At 45.1% G+C, this 23,546-nt stretch overlaps 1 protein-coding gene across 1 annotated transcript; it reads right to left on the bottom strand.

Annotated features, from left to right (window-relative positions):
* Nucleotides 1-909: 909 nt before the first annotated feature.
* CLDN7 (claudin 7) lies at nt 910-23,150 on the bottom strand. The gene is made up of 4 exons (XM_089480113.1): nt 22,844-23,150; nt 6,690-6,854; nt 3,943-4,027; nt 910-2,626 (listed from the first exon to the last, which is right to left on the bottom strand). Exons 1-4 carry the CDS (start codon nt 23,064-23,066, stop codon nt 2,458-2,460), a joined length of 642 nt encoding a protein of 213 aa, XP_089336239.1. The 5' UTR covers nt 23,067-23,150; the 3' UTR covers nt 910-2,457.
* Between the last annotated feature and the right edge of the window lie 396 nt (nt 23,151-23,546).

Raw genomic sequence — 23,546 nt, forward strand, 5'->3', positions numbered from 1 at the left:
TGTCGGATTAGAACTTTGGGAGACCCGAGTTCGAATCCCCACTCAGCCATGACCATTGGGTGTCCTTCCGCAGGCCTCACTCTCAACCTCAGTGGAAGGTAATGACAAAATAAATCTGGTCAAGTAATCCCTTATGGAGGCAGCATGGCATAGTGGTTTCAGTGTTGGACTCGTTCGAATCCCCACTCTGGTCTGGAAAGCCATAGCTAATCTTGTGAACTGACCATACAAGGAAGGCAGTGGCAAAACTCCCCTGAATACTGCATCCACACTGCAGAAATAAAGCAATTTGACACCACTTTGACTGCCATGGCCCAATGCTAGGGAATTCTGGTACTTAAGATTTACTAGGTGCCAAAATCAATAGTAAGAATTATTTTGGCATGTTGTAGACAGCAGGTATTTTAACCTAGATCTTTAATTTTAATTATTATAAATGTAATTTTATTTATTTATTTAGTATGGCTACTCTATCCAATCTGTTCAGTGGTTGGTTTTTTATTCATTGTAAATGGTTTTTGAATTGTGATGTCTTCTAGCTTTTAGCAATAAAGAATTTGCTGCTGCTGCTGCTGCTACTATGGAATTCTGGGATTTGTAGTTTGGTGACACACCAGAGCTCTGACAAGGAAGGCTAAATATTGCACAAAACTACAAAAACAGCCCAAATTTAACCAAGAAATTCTAGGACACAGTCACCATTGAAAGCACATAATGTATTTAGTCCCAACAAGAGTAGATCGATTGAATTAATATCAATATTATCAGTAACAGTTTCGACAGACTTGCTATAGTTGGGACTAAATTCCAAAGATAGTTTCCAAACACACCCAACTTTCACCCTTTTGTGTAAATTAAAACACTGTTTCTCCTTCCACAAAACAGGAGCCAAAGAAGACCGGCTTTTGTCCAAAACAGTCTTTATTATATACAAAAAAAATATCAATTCCCAGCAACATAAAGAGACAATGAATTTTAAAAAATACACAGATGCATATACAACCCGATTGAGTTGCAGTGCTTTAAATAAGGCAACTTGTTACTCTAGGAATACCTCTGTTCCTGGCCAAGCTTGCAAATCCTTCTCTCCATCTCCCCCTTTCCCTCCAAGCCATGACAAAAAAAGAGAGATTTAAAATTTAAATTTGAAATTTAAAATTAATCAAGCAAAGAAATATCACAGCGTGCAGAAAATTTTTAAAAATGGAGTGAAATTATGCTTAATGGGGAAATTTAGCATTGGGGTGAAGTGATGGATATTAGATTCCCTTCTCAAGCTCTGATGATGGGTTTCATCCAAACCTCAGCAAATGACACCATTGTGTGTTTGTGCACTTAAGTGTGAGTACACACATAGCTATGTTCACGCGCACAACATTCAACGTGAGCCACAATATCTCAAGGGCGAAAAATCACACACCCCTACTGATGCGGTTGGACTCCAACTCCCAACATCCCTCACCATTGGCGATGCTGGCCATGGGGCTGCTGGGTGTTGCAGTCCAACATTACACAGGCCACCGTTCCCACCTCTGCAATACCAAATGCCACAGGAATCTGAGCTATGCAGTCTCTTCTTCTTTGCAAGTCCTTAACAGGCTTCCAAAAACTTGATAATATCATTTCTCAGAGCTTGGATGTGTTGCCATCTTTTGGACTACAGTTCCCAGAATCCTTCCACCAGCAGGGACAGTGGGATTCTGGGAACTGCAGTCCAAAACCAGGAGAATAAAACTTCTAAAGAGCAACTTGATAATTTGGGGTTTACCCATCTGATGGTTAAATGATCCATAGCAACACATAAGAAACCCCAAGCTCTCTAACATTCTTTTACACAGTTTGGAGAACGCATCCTGTTGGATTACAACTCCCAGAATCCCCAAGCCAACAGCCAGGGAAATTGGGAGGTGTTGTTCCAAAAAAAAAGGCAACTTCTCCAAGCTCTGTTCCTTTCCCAGTTATGGATTTGCATCTGTCAGGATTCTTCCAAGGGAACTTGATTCTGCCTTTTGGGGCTCTGTGATATCTGCAGAAGTCAATTTCAAACTTACATTTATTCAATCATAGGAATGATAAAAGTGTGTTAAAAGAGGTCCCTGTTGCCCTGCAAAAGTGGGAGAGAAAATTTAAAATCTGTGCCTTTATTCTACTCTAGCAAACGTTTTCAGGACGCACAAGTTAATCACTGATGATTTATTCTGCAGATCCATATGCTGCCAATGATAAAAAATAACATTACACGGGGATTGCTAAATAATTACAAAGCCAGTTGTTGTTGTTGTTGCTTAAAAAGGTAATACAATTTTAAAAATAAAAGGCAATGAAATGAAGAACATTAAAAGCACCTCCAGGGGGGTAGAAGTTCAAAGTCCCCCCAATGATGGGCTATGGGGAGCAGTTCAGTGGTATTCCAGGTGTCTATGGGACTGGTGGGTGTTCAGGTGCTTCTGGCTGCAATTAAACATATTCTCTGCTACTGGGAGGTTTGGAAATGGCCTTCCCTTGCGGATAGGAGCGGCCGTTGTAGCCATCTTTGGAGGGGCAAGAGCAGGACAGCAGCCCTCCGCCCAGCAACAACAGCGCGGAACCAGCCCATCCGATGAAAATGGCCGCTCCAAATTCGTACCTGGAAAGGTAAAAAAATATGTTGTTGATGTGTGTCTTCAAGCTGTTTCCAACTTATGGAGACCCTAAAGTGAAGCTATGATGGGGTTTTCTTGGCAGGATTTGTTCAGAGGAGATTTGTTATGGTCTTCCCTGAGGCTGAGAGCATGCACCATTTTAACTGCCATGGCCCCATCCTACAGAATCCTGGGATTGGTGAGGCACCAGCCCTCTTTGGCCGAGAAGCCTAAAGACCTTGCAAAACCACAAATCCCAGGATTCCATAGGCTAGAACTACAGTACTTAAAGCGGTGTCAAGCTGCATATTTTCTACAGTGTAGATGCACCCTTACAAATACAGAAACAACAATAAAACTTGTTGAGGGAGCTTGTGCAGAGCCCAAGGATGGAGATTTAGACAAGGTACAGTCAGCCCGCCGTATCTACGGAGACTTTAACCATGGATTCAACCATCCAGAGACTGTAAATATTCAAGTACAGTGGGCCCTCTCCTTGCGCAGGGCTCCGTTCTGGACTCCCCTGCGTAAGGGAAAATCCACGTATGCTCATGCTCTATAGGAAACAATGGGGTGTGTGGATGCCCGCCATTGTTTATATTGTCGAATGGCTTCCGCATAAGCAGGAAGCCGCATATAGTGTGGGTGCACTGTATACATATACAGTCCTCCTCCTAATGCACAGATCTGGGTCCTCCACTATTTGCAAAGGGATGCACACCGCACACAGTGGCATGCTCCATTCAAGCCTATGGGGCTTGAATAAGCATGAGCCTCCATTTTTGCAAGGGAGTCTGGAATGGATCCCCCGAAAAAATGAAGGGCCAAATATGTATGTATGTGTGTGTGTTCCAAAAAGCAAACTAGGATTTTGCCATTTTATATAAGGGATACCATTTTACTATGGCATTGTTTTTAATGGGACTGGCGCATCCACGGATTTTTGGGGTCCTGGAAGCAAGGGCCCACTGTCATGTTTGAACTACACATCCCAGACCTTTGAAATTTTGGCAGCAAACCTCAATGCCATTTTTAACCACAAATGAAAACCATGGAGAGTGGGTTAAAGCATAACTATAAAAGCTTGCTAAATAGTTCAGGGTCCAGATGTGGTCTGTGAGCCACATTCTCTCCACCGCTGCCTTCTAATTTAAAAATAGGGCCGTGTGGCTTAGGGGATTCTGGGAGTTGCAGTCCATTCAAAAAAGTGTTTCTAAGGTGTTGCCCATGAATGGTGGAAACACATTCCCCCATTCCATTTCTCTCCTATTCCCATATAATATTATAGCTTTCCCATCCAGCTTCGCAGGAGAGAACTCACTTTGAGTTGACGGGCACCAAGGCATTGTAGAAATCCTGCACAGTCTGATTCCCAATCCAGGAGCAAGCGATCAGGGAGCACAAACCTGGAATCCAGGGAGAAAGGAAAAAAGAAAGATCAGTTCAATGCTAGTCCATTTGGCTTTTTCCCTTTTCCTTCCAGTTCATTATCTGACCCCCTCCAAGTTTTTAAAAAATGCATTTTAAAATGAGCCTACAGGTGTGTAAAAAAAACAAAACAGCTTTTGTTGGTGGTGTTGTGTGCCTTGGAGTTGTTTCCAACTTACGGCAACCCTAAGATTCAGAGCAGGTTTGTCATTGCCTTCCCTAGAGGTTGAGAGCATGTGACTTGCCCAAGATCACCCCATTGGTTTCAGGGCCCAGTCAGGATTCGAACCCTTGCCTCCAGAGTCATAGACCCTCTTCAGACCAGCCATTAAGGCCGGCCTGGGGGCAGAGTCGGGCCGTTGCATCCAGATGATGCACGCCCCAATTGCTCCCCAATTTTATTTTGTGCGCTGCTCCACACTGAGCATAGCATCATGGCGCTCCTCAGGTGCTGCATCCATATGCCACAGCATCAAAGGAGCGCCGCATAACTGCACCGCTGCAGCTATGGCGCCCTTTTGAGGGAGCAAAAAAGGAGCCATTCCTCTGAGGCTGAGAGAGTGCAACTTGCCCAAGGCCACTGAGTAGGATTACATGGCCAAGCCAGGATTCAGACCCTTGTCTCCAGAGTTACAGCCCAACCCTCAAACCACTACACCATGCTGGCACTTACTAGCTTTACAGTTAGTCAAAAGATCAGTTCTTCATTACATATGGTTAAATTCACTAAAATCTCTTAATCTTAGCTATTAGTAATTGGTACTTGCTGACATAAATGAATGTTAAATCTACTTAAACTGGGCCTGTATCTAAACTGTGGAATGAAGTCAGTTTGAGACTGATTTATCTGTCATGGCTCCATACTATGGAATCCTGGGATCTATAGTTTGTTGTGGCACTGGAGCTCACTTACAAAAGTAAAAATCCAAGAATTCAGGAAAATTCAGGAAAAAGGTTTTGAACTTGGATAGCTCCTTAAAGCATGGACAGGATTCCCAGTCCTACTGACATGGGATGGGTGCCACCAGCTACTACTGGTCTCCACTGGTTATCCAAAAGCTAGGAATGCATGTCCATTTGGATGCACCATTACTACTTTTAAAATGCCTTGCTCCCATTGTGGATAAAGCCAATTGCAGGAGCTACAAGAACAAACTCCACTTTGGAGTGGTTTATGATGTTTACAGAGACTGAAAAGGATACCAAGGAAACAGCCGATTAATCTGTGGACAAACGGCAAAGACTGAGGAGCAGGAAAAGGAGGATCTTGCATCCCATCAGCAGGCTTAAGACCAAAGCCAGTATAAAAATGTCTGCATGCTTTTTAAGGTCCTGAAAAAGTTTGCTTTAAATAAAGAATTCACAATCTGGTAGCCCTATGCAGTGTTCTAAATGTCACTGGTCTGCAAAGACCATCAGCGCTAGCCAGCTAAGCCAATGGTGGGGAATGATGGGAGCTGCAATTCAACCACACTGGAAGTCAGCACACTTCCCATTCCTGCACTATGGAGTGAAAACAGAAAAAAAGGAAGGGACATCATTGCATTTTGTATCTGAACTGCAGAAATAATGCAGTTTGACGACAAGTGAACTGCCATGGTTTAATCCTATAGACTCCTGGGAACTCTAGTTTGTTGGGGCACCAGAGCTCTCTGACAGAGAAGGCTAAACATCTCACAAAACTACAAGCCCCAGAATTCCACAGCACTGAGCCATGGCAGTTAAAGCCATGTCAGTCTGCATTAATTCTGCTGTGCAGTTGTAGCCTTTATTAACTGAGGTATGCCTATACAGTATATAACATATAGGCGGAAAACATTCCCTGGGACAGTCTGTCCAGAGCATAACAACTTCAACCACCAGAGAACTTTGGAAAGTTACTTTTTTGGACCACAACTCCCATAATCTCCCAGCCGGCATGGCTATGCTATGCTGGCAGGGGGGTTCTGGGAGTTGTCCAAAAGACTTATTTCCCCTCTCCAACCTCTGCATGCATTCTGTCACAAAACCGTACAACCTATCAGACACTCTGCATATGCTCAGAGGTGCTTTCTTATCTTCCTTATTTCTGCAATGCAGATGTATCCCGTCTGTTTATTTGAACAATATTGTGTCTTTTCCCCAGATCTTGGAAATGAGGCAGCCCAGGATGCCATGGGTTGCGAGGAAAGTAAAACAAGAAATATAATAGGGCTTGTTACGGAGTGTGTAGGGGTAGTGGTTTTAATGTTGGATTAGGACTCTGGGAAGCAGGGTTCAAATCCTGGCTCAGCCATGGAAACCCACTGGGTGATTTCAGACACTTCATGTTCCTGGAAGGCCATGTTGGAGAGTATGGCTGCATCCACACTGGAGAAATAACCCAGTTCGGCACTGCTTTAACTCTTTTCTGACTCAAGGCTATGGAATTCTGGGAGTTGGAGTATGTTCTGGGGCCTTCCTTCCTTAAGCTCTGCTCCGCTCCAGGCCCACAACAAACTCCAACTTCCAGAATTCCATAGCCTTGAAGTCAGGGCAGTTAAAGTGGTGTCAAACTGGGTTATTTCTCCAGTGTGGATGCAGCCCATGACATTGCACCATTTCCAAGAAGCAACTTTGCTGGGCATGGCATGCATCTTGTTCCTTGTTAGTTTGACTTACCGGAAACCAAGAAGACAATTCCTCCTCCCATGGCAATGCGTGCCTTCTTGGTCTTGTCGTCCCCTCCACAGCGGGTGCACTTCATTCCCATGGTGGCAATGCCCATGGCGATGACCCCCAAGACAATAGAGACCACCATCAGGGCCCGGGTGGCTTGGAGAGAGGCTGGGAAGAAAGAGGAACATGGGGAAAGAAAGAGGTCAAATTTCCAGATGATGAAAATTTCCAGCATAGTCGTTGTGGTTGGCAGATTGTGGAAGTTGTAGTCAAAGAGGAGAGAGGTACAATTTGAGGCCATGAAAGCAGACAAGACCCTTTTTTCAGACCCCAAATGAGCAATTCCTTAAAAATAGAAAATGTCCAACATTTGCACCCTTTTACAGACTGAAAGTGGCTTTGTGGCTTTAGAGATCCAAAATGCCTTGTACATAATTGGGTTTGGCATAAAGTTGTCATGCGCCTTCAAGTCCTCTCTGACTTATGACAGCCCTAAGGCGAACCAATCATGGAGTTTTCTTGGCAAGATTTGCTTAAAGGGGGTTTGCCTCTGCCTTCCTCTGAGGAAGTCACCTGGGGGTTTCCATGACTGAGTTGGGATTCGAACCCTGGTCTCCAGAGTCATAGTCCCACGCTCAAACCACTACACCACGCTGGTTCCAAATATGTGAATAGCTCCTGGTCTTATACATTTTATCCATTATTCATTTATTATTCTAAAATAAACTATTTTAAAATCTAATTTTCCAGGAGGGAAAGTGGTGTTTGTTTTTTTTTTGGGGGGGGGGACAACTATAGGACAATAGTGGTTCTCCCCCATTTTTCCGTTTTTTCCCAGGCCTTCACATCTCTAAACAAGTCAGAAAGACCAAAAGGCAACCCTGTTTTGGGAAAGCTAGGAATCCTGACAGATTCGACTCCAACAAACCAACCTCTGCCCTTTCCTTTTTGAGAACTCAGTCCTCTATTAGGGTCCTGCTGCTCCAGGAAACCCAAAAACAGAACTTGGATATATTAATTTTTGGATAGCAGCTCCCAGAATCCTCTAGCCAGCATGGGTCAGAGGGATTCTGGGAAATCATAGTCCAAAAAGATATTCGTACCAAGCCCTGCCCAGGGAAATTTGGCACTCAGATCATTGCTACAAACCAACTATTGTGTGTTGACAGCAAATGTTGTGTTTCAATGGACTACACCTTCCAGCATTCCTCACCATTGACTGGGACTACTGGGAGTTGTAGCCTGGTGAAAGATATAACACCCATTATAACCGTGGGGAAAACCAGGAGAGGAATACATTTGGGGTGTGTGTGTTTATATATGTATTAGCAGGATTAACAAAGAACATTATTTTTATAGAAGCAAACGCTTCCAGCTTCCGCCTTCTTTAGTTGCTCAAAATAACAGTGAGCTGGTGGCACTTAAGACTGTAGATGAGGGAGTGAAACATATATATGCTTATGTGCTTTATACACTCTCTATATATAGGGTAGGGTATATATATACACAGACACCTCTATATATATAGGGTAGATGTCATAACAACAAAGGAGGACAAGGCGCTGCAAAATGTCGGACATTCAATGTAAAAAAAAAAAGCTAAAAACACTAATATAAATGTAAACGCATGTCGTTCTCGAAATGGAGGACATATTGACATTCCTCCTGGACAGAAGTCTGAAATGGAGAATATGTCTTGGAAAGGAGGACATCTGGTCCCCCTGTGGATTAGGCATCCGCAGGGGTTTCTGAAACCAGACCCCAATTGATACCAAAGGCCCACTGTAAATTATTACTAATAAAAGCAACAAGTGTGGTTCAAACAATTGTAAAACCAAGTGGAGATTCACAGCCACAACCGCAATTCATTTGGTTGTCCACTTCAGTCTAATCCCGCAACCCAGTTACATTTTCTATGGTCTGCAGGGGAAAGTGTGGAAAAACAGAAAACCCCGTGGTGTGGTTCCAGGGAAGTGAACGCCCAACAATTTGAGGTCATCTAGACAACTTGTTTAGAAAAGTGAGTGAAGAAAGTGTGGCTGTCAACACTTGAATGGGGAAGCCACCTAAGAACAGGGTGGGGACAAGAAACAAGAAAAATATGTTTGCAGAATGATGAATGGAGCCAGGGAGGGCAAACAGAAATGAATCACCATCTTGAAACTCTTGAAAGTCATCCGGGGAGTCATCCGGAGACACAGAGGGTGACTTTGGACAACACAAAGCAACCTGAAAGAGCAGGTCTCTAACATTGTACAGGTGAAAACCGGGACATGCGGGGCCAAAGTGTGCCCAAAAAGGGCAAAGGTTATTAATGAGGAAGCGCAGACAAGCTGGGAGATGCTGCAGCAGTTTGCTTTTGCCGGAGCTGACTGGGAAGGATACCATTCTGCCTTTTTCTTTCTCTCCTCCTGCTGCGTTAACTGAGTGCAAAGCATATTTCCCCTTTAAATTCAGTTTCCAGCAATAGAAGTAAGGGAGGGGGAAATGGGGGAGAAGAGAGAAACTGGGACATTTTAAAAGCAGCTGGAAAAGTGGGAAGGCAGAGGATTGATCTGGGTTGTCCCTATCAGATCAGGACAATTGGAGAGTATGTTGTTGCTGTTGTAAACTTTCAACAAATACAACTAGTTAATTCCTCAGTTAGGTAGGAAAGCTTTTCAAATCCAGAACCCAAAGTTTCGCTGGCACACCGCTCATACATGACCTTCACAATCTGTGAATGACCATCTCTCCCAGTATGAACCTGTTTTAGGATCTCTCTCTCTGTGTGCTGCGTTTTTATTGTGTGTTTCTTCTTTTTAAATTATTTTATAGTCTTTTAAGTACTGATACATTAATGTGTGTTGTGTGCCTGTCGTTTCCAGCCTATGGCGATGCTAAGGTAAAGCTATAATGGGGTTTTCTTGGCCCAGATTGGAACCAAACTCAAGTGGGTACCAAGGGCCTCCTGTATTTTTTCAGATGAGGTTACGTGAAACCACAGATCCTGAAGTCAAGGATATGGGGGTCATACTGTATTAGGTTTTAATTCCTGTTTGTTATTTCAAGTTATTTCTGAATTATGGTGACCCTATAATGGGGTTTTCATGGCAAGATTTGTTCATAAGGGATTTGTTATTGCCTTCCTCTGAAGCTGAGAGTGTGATTTCCCCAAGGTCACCCAGTGAGTTTCCACAGCCAAGTGAGGATTCAAACCATGCCCTATGACTATGAGGAATGCCTTAGGGAGCTGGGGGTGTTTAGGCTGGAGACAGTTAAGAGGTGATATGATAGCACTGTTTAAGTATTTGAAGGGATGTCATATTCAGGAGGGAGCCAGCCAGCTTGTTTTCTGCTGCTCCAGAGACTAGGACCCGGAACAATGGATGCAAGCTCCAGGAAAAGAGATTCCACCTGAACATTAGGAGGAACCTTCTGACAATGAGCTGTTTGACAGTGAAACACACACTCCTTCCTTGGGAGTGTGGTGGAGGCTCCTTCCTAGGAGGTCTTTAAACAAAGACTGGATGGCCATCTGTCAAGGAGATTTACCTTCCTCTCCAACTTACTCAGTGTTACCTCATGGGTTTCCATGGCTGAGTAGTGATTTGAACCTTGGTCTCCAGAGTCCTACTCTAACACTAAAACCACTATACCACATTGACTCTTTGATTCACATACCCTTTTGTAAAATTCATAGTATGTGAGCCAACTTGGGTCCCATTTGGGAGAAAAGCATGATAAAAATTAAATAAAACAATATGCTGAATAAAGCTGTAGCAGGGACCTAGTATTTCTTACTGGGCCGATATCTGTTGGAAACAGCACTGAGTTCCACGGATCTTCTGCCTCCTAAAGAACCCAATTGTCTAAACATTGCTACCCCTCCATTATTCAGCTCAACCAAGGAGGCTTTCCTTCAAAGCTTTTAAGTGCCAACTAATCCCATAATGGTCAAGGATGATATTTGCCTTTCCTGTTTCTACAGCCAAAAACACTCAAAGTCTGTCCATTTATGTTCAATGGATTGTCTTTACCCCAGGCAAAGATTTCATTCATTGAACAAAGAGATTGATCTTTGCACATCAGACAACAGCACAAAACCTTTGCACAATGATTTATTTTTGGGAAACCCTTCCATGCATCATGGGGATTCCAGGGACTTGGAGATCAGGGTTCGAATCCCTACTTGGCCATGGAAACCCACTGGGTGATTTTGGGCACACTCTCAAAGGATGGCAATGGCAACCCTCCTCCTGAGAAACCTGCCAAAAAAAACCATGATAGGTCACCTTAGGGTTGCCATAAGTCGGAAAGGACTTGAAGGCACACAACAACAACAAACAGGTGGACAGCAGGGTTATTTCAAATTTCCACCTTCTCCAACATCTTACTTTCCAGAAGCAGACTTTAGAAAAGTGATTTTGGAGAACTACAAATCCCCACGTGGCACAGAAAGAAAAGTGGAAGGCAATCTAGAATGACACCTCCGTTCCGTTTCCCACCTTTGGCCTCTCTCCAGGAAGAATTTCAAGGAGGTGGAAAGAAGTCAAAGTCTAAAAGAGAACTTTGCTAGCAGAGAGCAATAAAAACACACCTTATTTAACTCTTTGTGGGCTCCATGAACAACCCAGAGGACAAACAGAGCTCCTAAAGTAAAGACCCGCATGTGGGAATCCCCTCTTCCTCCGTACAACACTGAGTAAACTGGGTGTAAATGGCCAAGCAACGTCAGAGTGTGGTCAATATGGCACATTTATTATGGAGGAAGAACACACACATTTTGGCTGCAGCCACACTGGAGAAATAACCCAGTTTGGTACCGCTTTAACTGCCCTGGCTTAAGGCTATGGTATTCTGGGAGTTGGAGTTTGTTGTGGGCCCAGAGCAGAGCATCATTGTAACTTGTAACCTTCCTTTTTATTGTAAGATTTAACTTGTAAGGTTCCTTTTTTCATTTTAACTAGTAAGCTTCCTAAAGTCCCAGTTTCAGAGGAAAAATGATGAGGATGATAGGCCTGCAAAAGTTGTAAAAATCCCTATAGAGTTCATTGTTCAGATTAAAAAAATAATAGAAGATAATATGACAGAATTAACCATGGTTGAGAAGAAGAAACCTTGAATTACTGATGTGGCAATCCCTTGGGACAGGAGAATTTATGATAAAGAGAGGAGGGAAATATGAAACATTTAGAGCTAAGCATGGAGATCCAGGCTGTTGCCACATTAGAGATTGACACCGCTTTCTCTGCCATGGCTCCATGCTATGGAATCCTGGGATTTGTAGCTTGTTGTGACACTAGAGCGCTCTCAGAGAAGGCTAAATATCTCACAAAACAACAAACCCCAGCATCCCATAGCCATGGAACTGGAGCCATGGCGGTTAAAGCGGTATCAGACTGCATTCACTCTGCAGTGTAGATGCAGTTTCCGTGACACTGTGAAAAGAAAACAATGGTGTTTCCAAGAGGTGTTCTAGGAACAAATCCAAACAGAATGGAAACCGTCTGAAGGAAATGGCCACAGATAAGATCACAATTGCACCGTTACAAAAAGCCACGCTACTTGGACCCTGCCATATTCTCTATCTGATGATGCTTCACTCAATTTAATGGGTTCTTATTTTGGACTACAAGTCCCCATAATCCCCCTACTAGCATGGCTAATTGGAAAGAGGACTCTGAGTATACTGCTCAGCATGCTGCAACCAGCATGGCCACTCAGAAAAGTTACCTTCTTGGCTACAGCTGCTGGCATGAAATGAGCGTGGAAAAGTGATAACTTGCGGCTGGGGACTGCAACACCCAGAATTCCCCAGCCATCGTGGCAATGTGGAAATGGGTCTTTTGGGCTCTACAACACCCAGAATCCACCAAGCATATTATGGGGCTGTAGTCCCCAAAAACAAACAAAAGAACGCTGCCAAGCTCCCTGCCTTTCAAAGCATCCCATGAGAATTTGAAGGTGTTCTGAAACAGCTGCAGGTTAAGTCTCATTTATCTGGAATCCCAAAATACTCCAAAATCCAATATTATGAGATAGTGACACCTTTGCTTTCTGATGGTTCAGCGTACACAAAATTTGTTTCATGCACAACAGTATTTTAAAAATATTGTGTATAAAGTTACCTTCAGGTTATATGTATAAGGAATATACAAAACAGAAATGAACTGGGTCCAGTCTCCAAGATGTTTCCTTATGCAAATATTCCAAAATTGAGGGGGCGGGATCCAAATTCCAAAATACTTCTGGTCCGAAGCATTTCGGATAAGGGAGACTCAACCTGTATTACATTACTATATATATTTGTTGTTGTTGTGTGCCTCCGTAATTTCTGACGTATGGCAACCCCAAAGCCATCCTATCATTTTTCTTGGAAAGTTTCTTCAGAGGAGACTTGCCAATTGCCATCCTCTGAGGCTGAGAGTGTGTGGCTTACCCAAGGTCACCAATGGGTTTTATGCTTGAGCGAGGAATCGAACCCTCATCTCCAGGGCCATAGTCTAGCATTCAAACTATACCACACTGACTCTCAAAATATAGATGATACATCATGACATATCATAAATGATAAGAAGTGAGTTACTGACAGCGTGAAACTTGCTCTCTTCAGGCAATGGCAAGAACTCAAAACTTGCCCCTAACTTTTCTTAATGCCACCGACTCGGTGGCCATTTTAGGCCAATGTGGTGGCCATTTTGGACATATCCAGTGGAGACAGTGGAGAAAAATGGATGCTCAGAGCTGGCCAGGTGTTGAAGCGTGGGAGAAAAAGACAGAGAATGAGAGCTCTTTGGGTTTGCAAAGAGGCCCTTCCCGGCTCCAACTTTCACGGCACGCTTGGCCGGGTGGCTGATTGGAATTCAAGCCCGGACTGCCCCACCCATCGCTCTTGCACTCCCCACAGGTAATGTGACATCACCTCTCCCCAGGGACAGGTGCGCACGCAAATGCGCTGAGCCACAACGGACACCACTCACCAGCCAAGCTTCAGTGGAAAAAAATAGTTTCATTGAAACCGATATGATCAGTTTCGGAGACAGAAGAGGAGAGCGGGGCCTAATGGCTAAAGCAGGGTTTGGGAGGCATTAGAGGCAGAGCCCCTGTTTTGGGGGGCAAGACATTTTAGCAGCTGCAGATCACAGCAGGATTTCTCAAATAAAATAACCCCTCTCCCTCCAGAACCCAGATTTGTACAGCTGACCTTGTGTATTCACAGATTCTTTTTCCACTGATTCAACTACAGTGGACCCTTGTTATACGCTGGGGTTTGGTTCCAAGATCCCCCGTGTATAACAAAATCCGTGTATGCTCAAGTCCCATTAAATATAATGACATAGCAAAATGGTGTCCCTAATAAAAAATGGAACATCAAGGTAAATTTATACTTTTTTGGAACATTTTCAAACCGTGTATGCTTGAATCCGTGTATAAAAAATCTGTGTATAGAAGGGCCGACTGTATCCATAGCTTGAAGATATGTATTGTATTCCAAACAATACATACATTCCAAAAGGCAAACCTTAATTTTGCCATTTTAGGCAGTTGGCCCTCCATATCCACCGATTCTTTATCTACAGATTCAACCATCCACGACTTAAAAATAACCCCAAAACATCTAAACTCCAAATAGCAAACTTTGATTTTGCTATTTTAGATAAGGGATCCCATTTTCCTATGCCGCTGCCTTTAAAGGGACTTGAGTACCCATGGATTTGGGTATCTATAGGGGGTCCTGGAAACAAAACCCAGCGGATACCAAGGGCCCAGTGTAATTTTTTTGCCCTTTCAACTAGCTGCTCATCCAAAATGGCTTACAAGCCCAAATCTGGGTTACAATCCTGATTCACCACCTAAAATGGGTTACAAGCCAGATTTGCCATCAAGGCTTAAGAAGTTACCATTTCTGAGGTACAATTTTCAGCATCTCAGACAATGAAGGAAAGCTGAGAGTTCTTCAAAAGTGATTTTGGGGGACAACAACTCCCATCATCCCCAAAGCCCCTTCCCAGAGTTTCATACAGTCTTGTTTCCCCAGAGACCACCTCGCTGTCCAAGGATGCATCCACAGTGGAGAAATAATCCAGTTTGGCACCGCTTTAACTCTTTTCTGGCTCCAGGCTATGAAATTCTGGGAGTTGGAGTTTGTTGTGGGCCCTAGAATTCCATAGCTGTGAGACAGGGCACTTAAAGAGGTGCCAAACCGGGTTATTTCTCCGGTGTGGATGCAGCCCCAGACTAATGCTCTCTTTTCTGTTTCTTTCCAGATAGTCTGGCTCTTCAGCCATCGACCACAGACCAGCAGAATCTGAGAAATGGGCGCAAAAATGGCACACACATGTGCACACAGGCTTCCCAGAGGTGGCAAAGCAGCCTGCGGTGAAGGTTTCGCTCTGCGTCAGGCTGCTTTCCGGCGCCACTTGGTTCCCCGTGACCCTTGCGGTTGCACTTTTGCCATGGATGGAGCAAGTTTGTTTTCTCAAAGAATGAAATGTGATAAGATATGGGGACTTCTCGGCAAGCGGCGAGGCTGGGCTTTATAAACAGACTAACAGAGGCAGGTGAGAGTCAGAAATGCACGGAAAGAGGCCTGTCCTGGTTTCCTTATCTGCAGCTAGACCAAAATCCCATATGACAGAACTTGGAATGGACTACAACTCCCCATAATCCCCCAGCCAGATAACTGGGGACCCTGGGAGTTGTAGTGACCCACAAAAAGAGTTCTTCTGGAGATTAAATGAATCCTAATTTCTAGGTTTGTTCCATATACACACTAGAAACAACTCCAACCAGCTTAGCTTCTTTTTGCAAAGGTTTAGTAGTCTACAATTTCCTCTGCTCCAACCATTAATCTTCACTCCCTTCCTGTGTGCAAACCATCGCTTGTGTCCACCACTGGGGTGCTGAGGGTCAGTTTCTCCCTTCCTTCCCTATGGCAGGCACCCTGTCAATCTGGCCTGCGCCAAGAAGTTTTGGATTGCAGCACCCATCATCCTCAGACACTGGTGATGGCTGTGTCTGGTGTGGACTATAGGACAAAATACAAGAAGGGCACAAAGGTGGAAGAGGTTCCCTGGTACAGTTTATAAACAGCTACCATCATCCCTTCTTCTTGACTGCACCTACTCAGGCTGATGGGTGTTGCAGTCCATCAAAGGGCATGCATTGCCTTCCCCAGCCCAGAAAATTAAGACATTCCTCTTCCAAGCGTGAAACATCCTCCTCTTAATACTCAATTTTCCTATTTATCCTACAGTTGCCTGACTTGGGCACAAGAACTAGGAGAAACGCCAGCCCTTTAAGCCCATTTCAGAAACGGGAAAGATTCAATGGTTGCCAACTGCGAAACAGCAGAGGGCTCCTGTGCCCCCAAGAGCTGCATTTAAGAGGGAATCTTCCTTCATATGTAAGTTCTGTCAAGTTCCTAAAGACGGAGGGGCCCTGGTCACCCAGGGTCCGAGTAGGAGGCCTTTTGTTTTCAAGATACGGTGCATATATTAAATTCTGCAAGCTATTTTGTCCATTTTAGGCCCAAAAAACCTCCAAAGCACTCCTAAAATTCACCCCAAGGGCCTTGCCACTGGTGTTTTTCCTTGCTTCGGACATTTGCCCCACCCAGAACCCCCACCCAGCTCTTTCAAGCAACAAAACTTCAGGCAGCCTTAGAAGAAAACAGAAAAGCAAGGCCAAAAAGAGAGATTTCCTGCTGAACAGTGTTGGGCTGCGGCCATTTAGAAAAGCAGAGGCACCTGCCTTATACTTGGAACAGAATGGGTTTTGTGGGAGTTGTAGTCCAGCACATTTGGGGGGCAGTTTGAAGGGAAACTCTCCTAAATCCACCACAGGACTCCTGGCTTCTTTGGAAATAAAACCAATGAAACGCCCAGGAGCTCAATCTCTCCTCCAGCCAGGAGCACAGGCGATATTCTCAGCCCAGGGTCCACTCCAGAATCACAACAGACCACTCCTGAAAACATACAGGTGAAGTACCCTTCTTCTCGCAAAGTCAAGACAATATTAATCTGGGATTACTCAGGGTTTACACAGAGGTTGCTCAGACTTTACTCAAGGGTTAATCTTGGTTTACTCATCCCTCCCTTCGTAACAAGGGAAGCCCAGGCCCATCGCCCACTGGCACAGAAACACCTGAGCCCACCTGGCTGAACCAGCCCAGAGAACAGCAGCAGCTTAGAGTAGACCTTAGGCAGGACTTTGCTGTTAATGTAACTATTTTCAGCATGTAATCTGTACTTGTTTGTTATTTTGCTGTTACTTTATTGTTATAATATTGCTGTGATGTTATTGATGGGGGGTGTATTTTGTATTTTTGATGCCTTTGTCTTGTAATCCACCTTGATTCCGTAAGGAAAAGGCGGAATATAAATAAATCATATTATTATTATTATTATTATTATTATTATTAAAGTACATTATCAGCCAACATCCACAACACAGTGATTGCTTTTAATTGGGCCAACTAAAATATGTATTCTTCCCCACTCCATGACAGTTCTCTCTTCCTAACATCGGTTGTTGTCTCCCAGCAAATAGTTCCCCAAATGTTTTCTGGTTGCCACCAGTTTACAATACCACCTTTGATATCTGTATATCATTTTATTGTCCCATAAAACACACATCTACTTCCAAACTCTGGGATCCTTGGGGGCTCTAACTCGGAAATCCTTCCATCTGCCCTAGATGCCAAAAGGGTCACAGAATCACAGAACTATGGAGCTGGAAGGGACCCCAAAGTTCATATAGTCCAACCTTCTTTCTATAGAGATCTCCTTCTGCCTACTAGTTCCTGCATAATTTCATTTCAAATTGCACCTTTCTGGCAGATCCCTGAGTGGTTTTGCCTATGAAACTCTGTAAGGACTGCTATGTTAAGATAGTTGAGCCTCCTTATCCATGCATTCTTCATCCATGGCTTGGAAATATTCAAAACATATATACCTTCCAAAAAACAAACCTTGGTTTTGCCATTTTATATAAGGGATACAGTACTATTTTACAATGCCACTGTATTTAATGAGGCTTGAGCACCCAGAGATGTTGGTCTCCACAGGGCTCCTGGAACCACACCCAAAGAGATAACAAGGCTCAGTTATAACAATAACAATACTCCATTGTATTTAATGGGACTTTAGCATCCACAGATTTTGGTATCCATGGGAGTCCTTGAATCACACTCACAGCAGAATTATTATTATTATTATTATTATTATTATTATTATTATTATTAAAGAGAGCGTAGGAGAGAGAAAGGGATTTATTTTCTGCAATACCTGCAGTACATGGTAGAACATAAAACAATCTCCCTTTCTTTCTTTTTGCTGTTGTTGTGTTGTTGTTGTTGTTGTTAAGAGGGTTGGGGAGAGAAAAAGGGACTTATTTTCTGCAAGACCCATAGTGTATGGTATTATTATTGTTATTATTATTTCTCACCAGTTTCTTCCTATGGATCAAGGGGAATGACAACCGTTAACAGACGCACTATATCAGTTAAAACACATCAATAAACATACTTTACACATGAAACCCAGAACATTTCAAAGGACAAGGTTCCAGGTTGGCAGTGCCTAGGCAGAGAGAGAACTCCACACAGGTAGTACTTGCCACTATTGCTCTTGCTAGAGCTAGTAGTGATCCTTTTGTGTCATGTTTGAAACTGAAGGTGTGACCAGCCATGAAGAGAGAGAGAGAGAGAGAGAGGAAGGGGGAGAAGAAGAAAAGGAAAGCCCAGGGGAACTGACCCAACCGGCCAAGGCAGTTTCGGGGAGGGAAAAGGGACAAAAGGAGCAGGAAATGCAAAGATAGGCCAAAGACAGCTTCTTTGGGAGACCTTTCTGTTTTCTTCCCCACCTGCTTCTTTTCAAAATGAGAAAATAACCCTTGGGCCCAGAAAAAGGCAGCCAGGGGAGAGAAAAGAAAAACGCTCTTCCAAGCGGCTGTTCTTAGATGATGTTCATATACATTTTTTAAAAATGTTAGATCTGTGGCTTTAGTGGCAAAGGAAGCTGCACCTTCCGCACCTTGTTCTCTGTTTGGAGAAGGAGGAGGCGGAGGCCGGCGCTTTGAACCTGGGTTGTCTAAACAGAGCATTACAGAGGAGGATTCTGCCCTAAGCCACCCTGATACCTGGCCTCCCAGAAGCACCACCAAACCCCATTGAAAAGCCAGTGCAAATCCCACAGATTGGGAGGCAAAGAGGAGGATCCTGGGGGGACCCAAAAGCCATCCCTTCCTCAAAGGAAAGCCAGGGATAATGCCAAGGCACACACTCCAGGAGGGCTTCCCACACAGAGGCCTCATTCCCACTACCTTTGAAACCGGATCGCAACTCGGTTTGAATTGGTTCCAGCGACCCTGGTTCCCACTTAAACCCGAATCGCTGAAACATTTCCGAGACAGGGGCCATGCGCTAGAGCCATTTAACCCGCGCTTTTGACGCTGATGTTTTCCACGTCTTTTTTGATAAATTGGTTCCGCACAAGTGTGAATCAGATGCGGATCAGAACCAATTTAAATTTGCTGGTGTGCTGGTTGGGGATGATGGGCGCTGAAGTCCTACGTACCTGAAGGGGAGGGAATCTGCTTTACAGAATGGGGAGACCCCAAACCCAGGTGATCCCTGTCTCTCGGGGTGCATCTGAACTGTACAGATGATGCAGTTTAACGCCCCTTTAACTGCCATGGCTCCATCCTACAGATACCTGGGATGTGTAGTTTTCTGTGGCGTTGGCACTCTTTGGAAGAGAAGGCTCAAAACCCTGCAAAATTACAAACCCTGGGAGCTACAGGGGAGCAATGATTTAAGAGCTGGATTACATTTCTGGGGAGCCTGGGTTCAATTCCCAGTTTGGCCAAAAAACCCACTGGGTGATTTTGGGCAAGTCACACTCTCTCAGCCTCAGGGAAAGACAAATGTAAACCTCCTCTGAACAAATCTTGCCAAGAAAACCCTATAATAGGTTAACCTTAGGGTCACCATTAGTCAGAAATGGCTTGAAGGCACACAGCAGCAACAAAAAGGAGCCATAGCTCCTTAAAAGGGGTGTCAAACCGCATTCTTTCTACAGTGTAGATGCACCCTTGGAGTGTGCATTTTCCTCTCTTTTTTTTCCAAATTCCAAATTGTAAGCTTGTGTTGTAAACCTATTGTACTGAATCCCATTGTGGGAGAAAGGCGGGATATAAACCCTTGAAATAAATAAACCACCAAAGTTTGGGTGTTCCCAAACACTCCCACGCATCCCTGTTGTACTGGATGTCTCCCCATCCCTAAGGGCAGGCTTGAATTAGAACCAGGAACTACTTGAGATGCCAAATGAAGGAGTAACCAAGGCAGCCTCTGGGCATGGATGGAGTATCCAGATGGATTATTCATAACTAACCATACAGTACTTTGCTATTCTGCTCTGCTGTCTGGCCATCATGGCTACCCTTGGCTATGTAACCCACACAGAGACGGGTAGAGGGAAGTCCCATGGAGCGCTTCCCCATTGCCTCCCCATTTTAAGAACAAGCAGCTTCCAAAATTCAGGGGAGACAATCACCTGTTTAAATCCCAGTACAATTGCTTTTAAAAATGTGTTTCCAAAGGGTCATAAGGCTTCATCTTTTATTAAGACCATATAACTGGTTTTGATCGCCATATACGATGAATATCCTATCTATTCCCCTCCCTTGTTTCTTGGTTTTCAATTAATTTTAAAACTCAGTTTTCAAATTTAAATCTGAATGTTTTTAAACCTCCTTTTAAGAACAAGATAAAACCTTATTCTTTTTTTTTAAGGGATTTCCTTTTGCGAAATGTCCAGGAATCAACTCTTCTAGACCATGGCCACAGAGCCCCAAAAACCAACAAAAAACTACGGATGCTGGCCATGAAAGCCTTTGACTTCACATTGGATTTCCTTTCGCTTGCCAAGCTCTGGTCTTGCAAATGGAGATCCAGTGAGATGGAGGAGTTCTGAGCGTTGGACTCTGGAGATCAGAGTTCGAATCCCCACTTGGTCATGAAACCCAAAGGGGGACCTGGGACAATTCACACTCTCTCAGCCTCAGGGGAAGGCAATGGCAAACCTCCTCTGAACAAATCTTGCCATGATAGGTTTGCCTTAGGGTCGCCATAAATTGGTAACGACTTGGAAGACACACAACAATCTTGCCAATGCCAAGATAATCCAAATTTAAGGACAGAATTAAAGCATACAGTGGTTTCTCTCTCTCTTATGGCTTAGGTTTTTTCGGCTGAGAAATTTTCATTCCAGAATTTATTTCCCCACTAAAGTTCCGCTTTAGGTCCAAGATTCCAGAAATCTCATTCCTTTCGAAATGCCAGAGAAAGGCCCTTGAAAAATGGTATGAAAAGGCGTGTTTCCTCCTAGTTGTAGGGTGTGTGTAGGCTTGGGGTGTGGCCGGTGGGTTTCCTGCCTCTGCAAAAGGAACCAAACTGGGATGGAGGGTCATTGGAGAGAAAAACTGGTTAATCAGTGACAAAAGGGCCAAAGGCCAGGAGAGACTGGCAGGTAAGTCTCCCGGGGCAGAAAGAACATGGAGGCCCCTTGGTTCCCCAAACACCTGCCTTTGCACCTCAACTCGAACTCGCCTCCCTGACCTCTTCCAAACCCCTTTTTAGCTTTTGGGATGGCTTCCAAAGACCACCATGGTGAAAAGTTTGCAATCCATTGGCCCTCCAGGTTCAACCCAATTTTCCGGGGAAAAGCAAAGGGAATCAAAGGTTGAATCCACACTGGAGAAATAACCTGGTTTGGCTCCGCTTTAACTGCCCTGCTCAACGCTATGGCATTCTGGGAGTTGGAGTTTGTTGTGGGCCCAGAGCGGAGCACAGTTTAAAGAAAGAAGGCCCCACAACAAACTCCAACTCCCAGAATGCCATAGCCTTGAGCCAGAAAAGAGTTAAAGCGGTGCCAAACTGGATTATTTCTCCAGTGTGGATGCAGCCAAACCCTACACCCTCATTTTTGGGCCACAAAGCAAGGCTACCCACTTTTTTCCTGCCCCCACATGCCCCCCTGTTCTGTCTTTTGCCCCACAACTGAGCCATGCCCCCATTTGCCCCCCAATGCCTACTCCAAGATGCCTGCCCTTTCCATTGCTTGGCTTCAAATAGCCCCCTTTTTCCCACCCCAAGTTCATCTCTCCCCAGTTCAACGGCCAGCCCTCCCCCCTCCATCATCTGAGGCCAGAAAAGTTACTTTTTTGGACTACCCCTCCCTGCACTCCCAAGAAACCAGGGGATGCTGGGAACTGCAGTCCCTTCTTCAAAGTCACTTCCCCAACTACAGGGAAAGAGACTGGGGTTTCCTGGAAGTTGGCCCCTTTGAACAAAGATTGAGCAAGTTACATTTTTGGTGGAAGAGGAGGAGTACAGCTGGCTGGGGGATTCTGGGATTGCGTAGTCCCTCAAAGGGGAGGATTCTGGGAGCCTAGGGGGGGGGAGAGTAGGAGCATGACCTGGGGACTTTGTAAAAGAGGGGTTGCTGAGAATTCAGTCCCAAAGAAGGACTCCTGGGGTTTTACAGCCTCCAAAAGGGGGCATTCTGGGAGATGTTTTGCCAACGAAATGAGGATTCTGGGAGCTTGTATGTGTTTGATTCCTGGGGTTTGTTGCCCCCAAAAGCCCTGGGAGCATTTGCGACCCAAAGGAGGAAGATTGTGGGAGTTTGTAGTCCAAACAACAAGCAAAAACAAAACAGGAATTCTGGGGGTTTGTGGCCCAGAAAATGGAGATTCTGCGTCTGAGATTGTTGTCCAGAGAAAAGAGGGATCCTGAGAGTTTTGTAGCCTAAAAATAAGGATTCTGAATTTCTTGACTAGAAAGTGTGGATTCGGAGAGTTTTGTAACCTGGGAAAACAGGGATTCCGGGGGTTTCTGGCCCCGAAAATGGGGATTCCAAGAATGAGTAGCCCCCCAAAGAACAGGACTCCTGGGGGGAGGGGGGTGTCTGTTGGCCCTCAATGGGAAATGCTGAGTTGGTAGCCCTTGCAAAGGAGGGTGCTGTTGGTGCTGCCCAAAGTGGAGGGTGCTGGGTCCAGGGGGGGTGATGGGGAGTGCAATCCCTTCTGGGGGTGCCCCCTGCTCTCCTTGGGGGTCCTTCCCTCCGACCCCCCCCCCCATGTCCCCCCTGCCAAGCCCTCCTTCCTACCTCCGAGGGCGAGGACGGAGTCGTAGACCTTGCACTGGATCTGGCCGGTGCTCTGCCAGACGCAGCTCATCCAGAGGCCCTTGTAGATGGCTTGCGCCGTGATAATGTTGTCCCCCGCGTAGGAGGACATCTGCCACTGGGGCATCACGGTGGCCACCAGCGTGGCGATCCAGCCCAAAAGGGCCAAGGCGAAGCCCAGCAGCTGCAAGCCCGAGTTGGCCATCGCTCGAGAGGAGCCCAGAGACAGAGACAAGCGCCGAAAGAAAGAGCCACAGGTCCCGGGGCCGGAGGGAGGCGCTTACCTGGGCGCCAGGTGAGCCACCTGGCTTTATGCCCTGGGCGGGGAAAGGAGGAGGAGGAGGAGGAGGAGGGTCGACAGAAACCCCGAGAGAGAGAGAGAGAGAGAGAGAGAGAGAGAGAGAAAGCAAAAGAGGCCCAGCCTCGCCCCTTTCCAGGGAGACTGGCCTCACCTGGACACACCTGAGCCAAGAGGAACAGGCAGAAAGAACCCTTGGGGGCTGGCTGGCTGGGAGAAGAAGGGGGCAGGAGGAAGCCACGGGTTGCTTGCTGCACACTCTTCTGTTTTGTTTTCTTTGCAAAAGTGAACTATCAGGTCAAGAGATGCTTGTTTACATGGACCCAAAACAAAACACATTTGGGAACCTTTGGCCGGCAGTGCCTTGTTGTGGGTGGCTTCTTGCAA

Source organism: Sceloporus occidentalis, unplaced genomic scaffold (genome assembly GCF_023333645.1).
Source record: "Sceloporus occidentalis isolate IW3139 unplaced genomic scaffold, rSceOcc1.0.p SCAF_14, whole genome shotgun sequence".
NCBI lineage: Eukaryota > Metazoa > Chordata > Lepidosauria > Squamata > Phrynosomatidae > Sceloporus > Sceloporus occidentalis.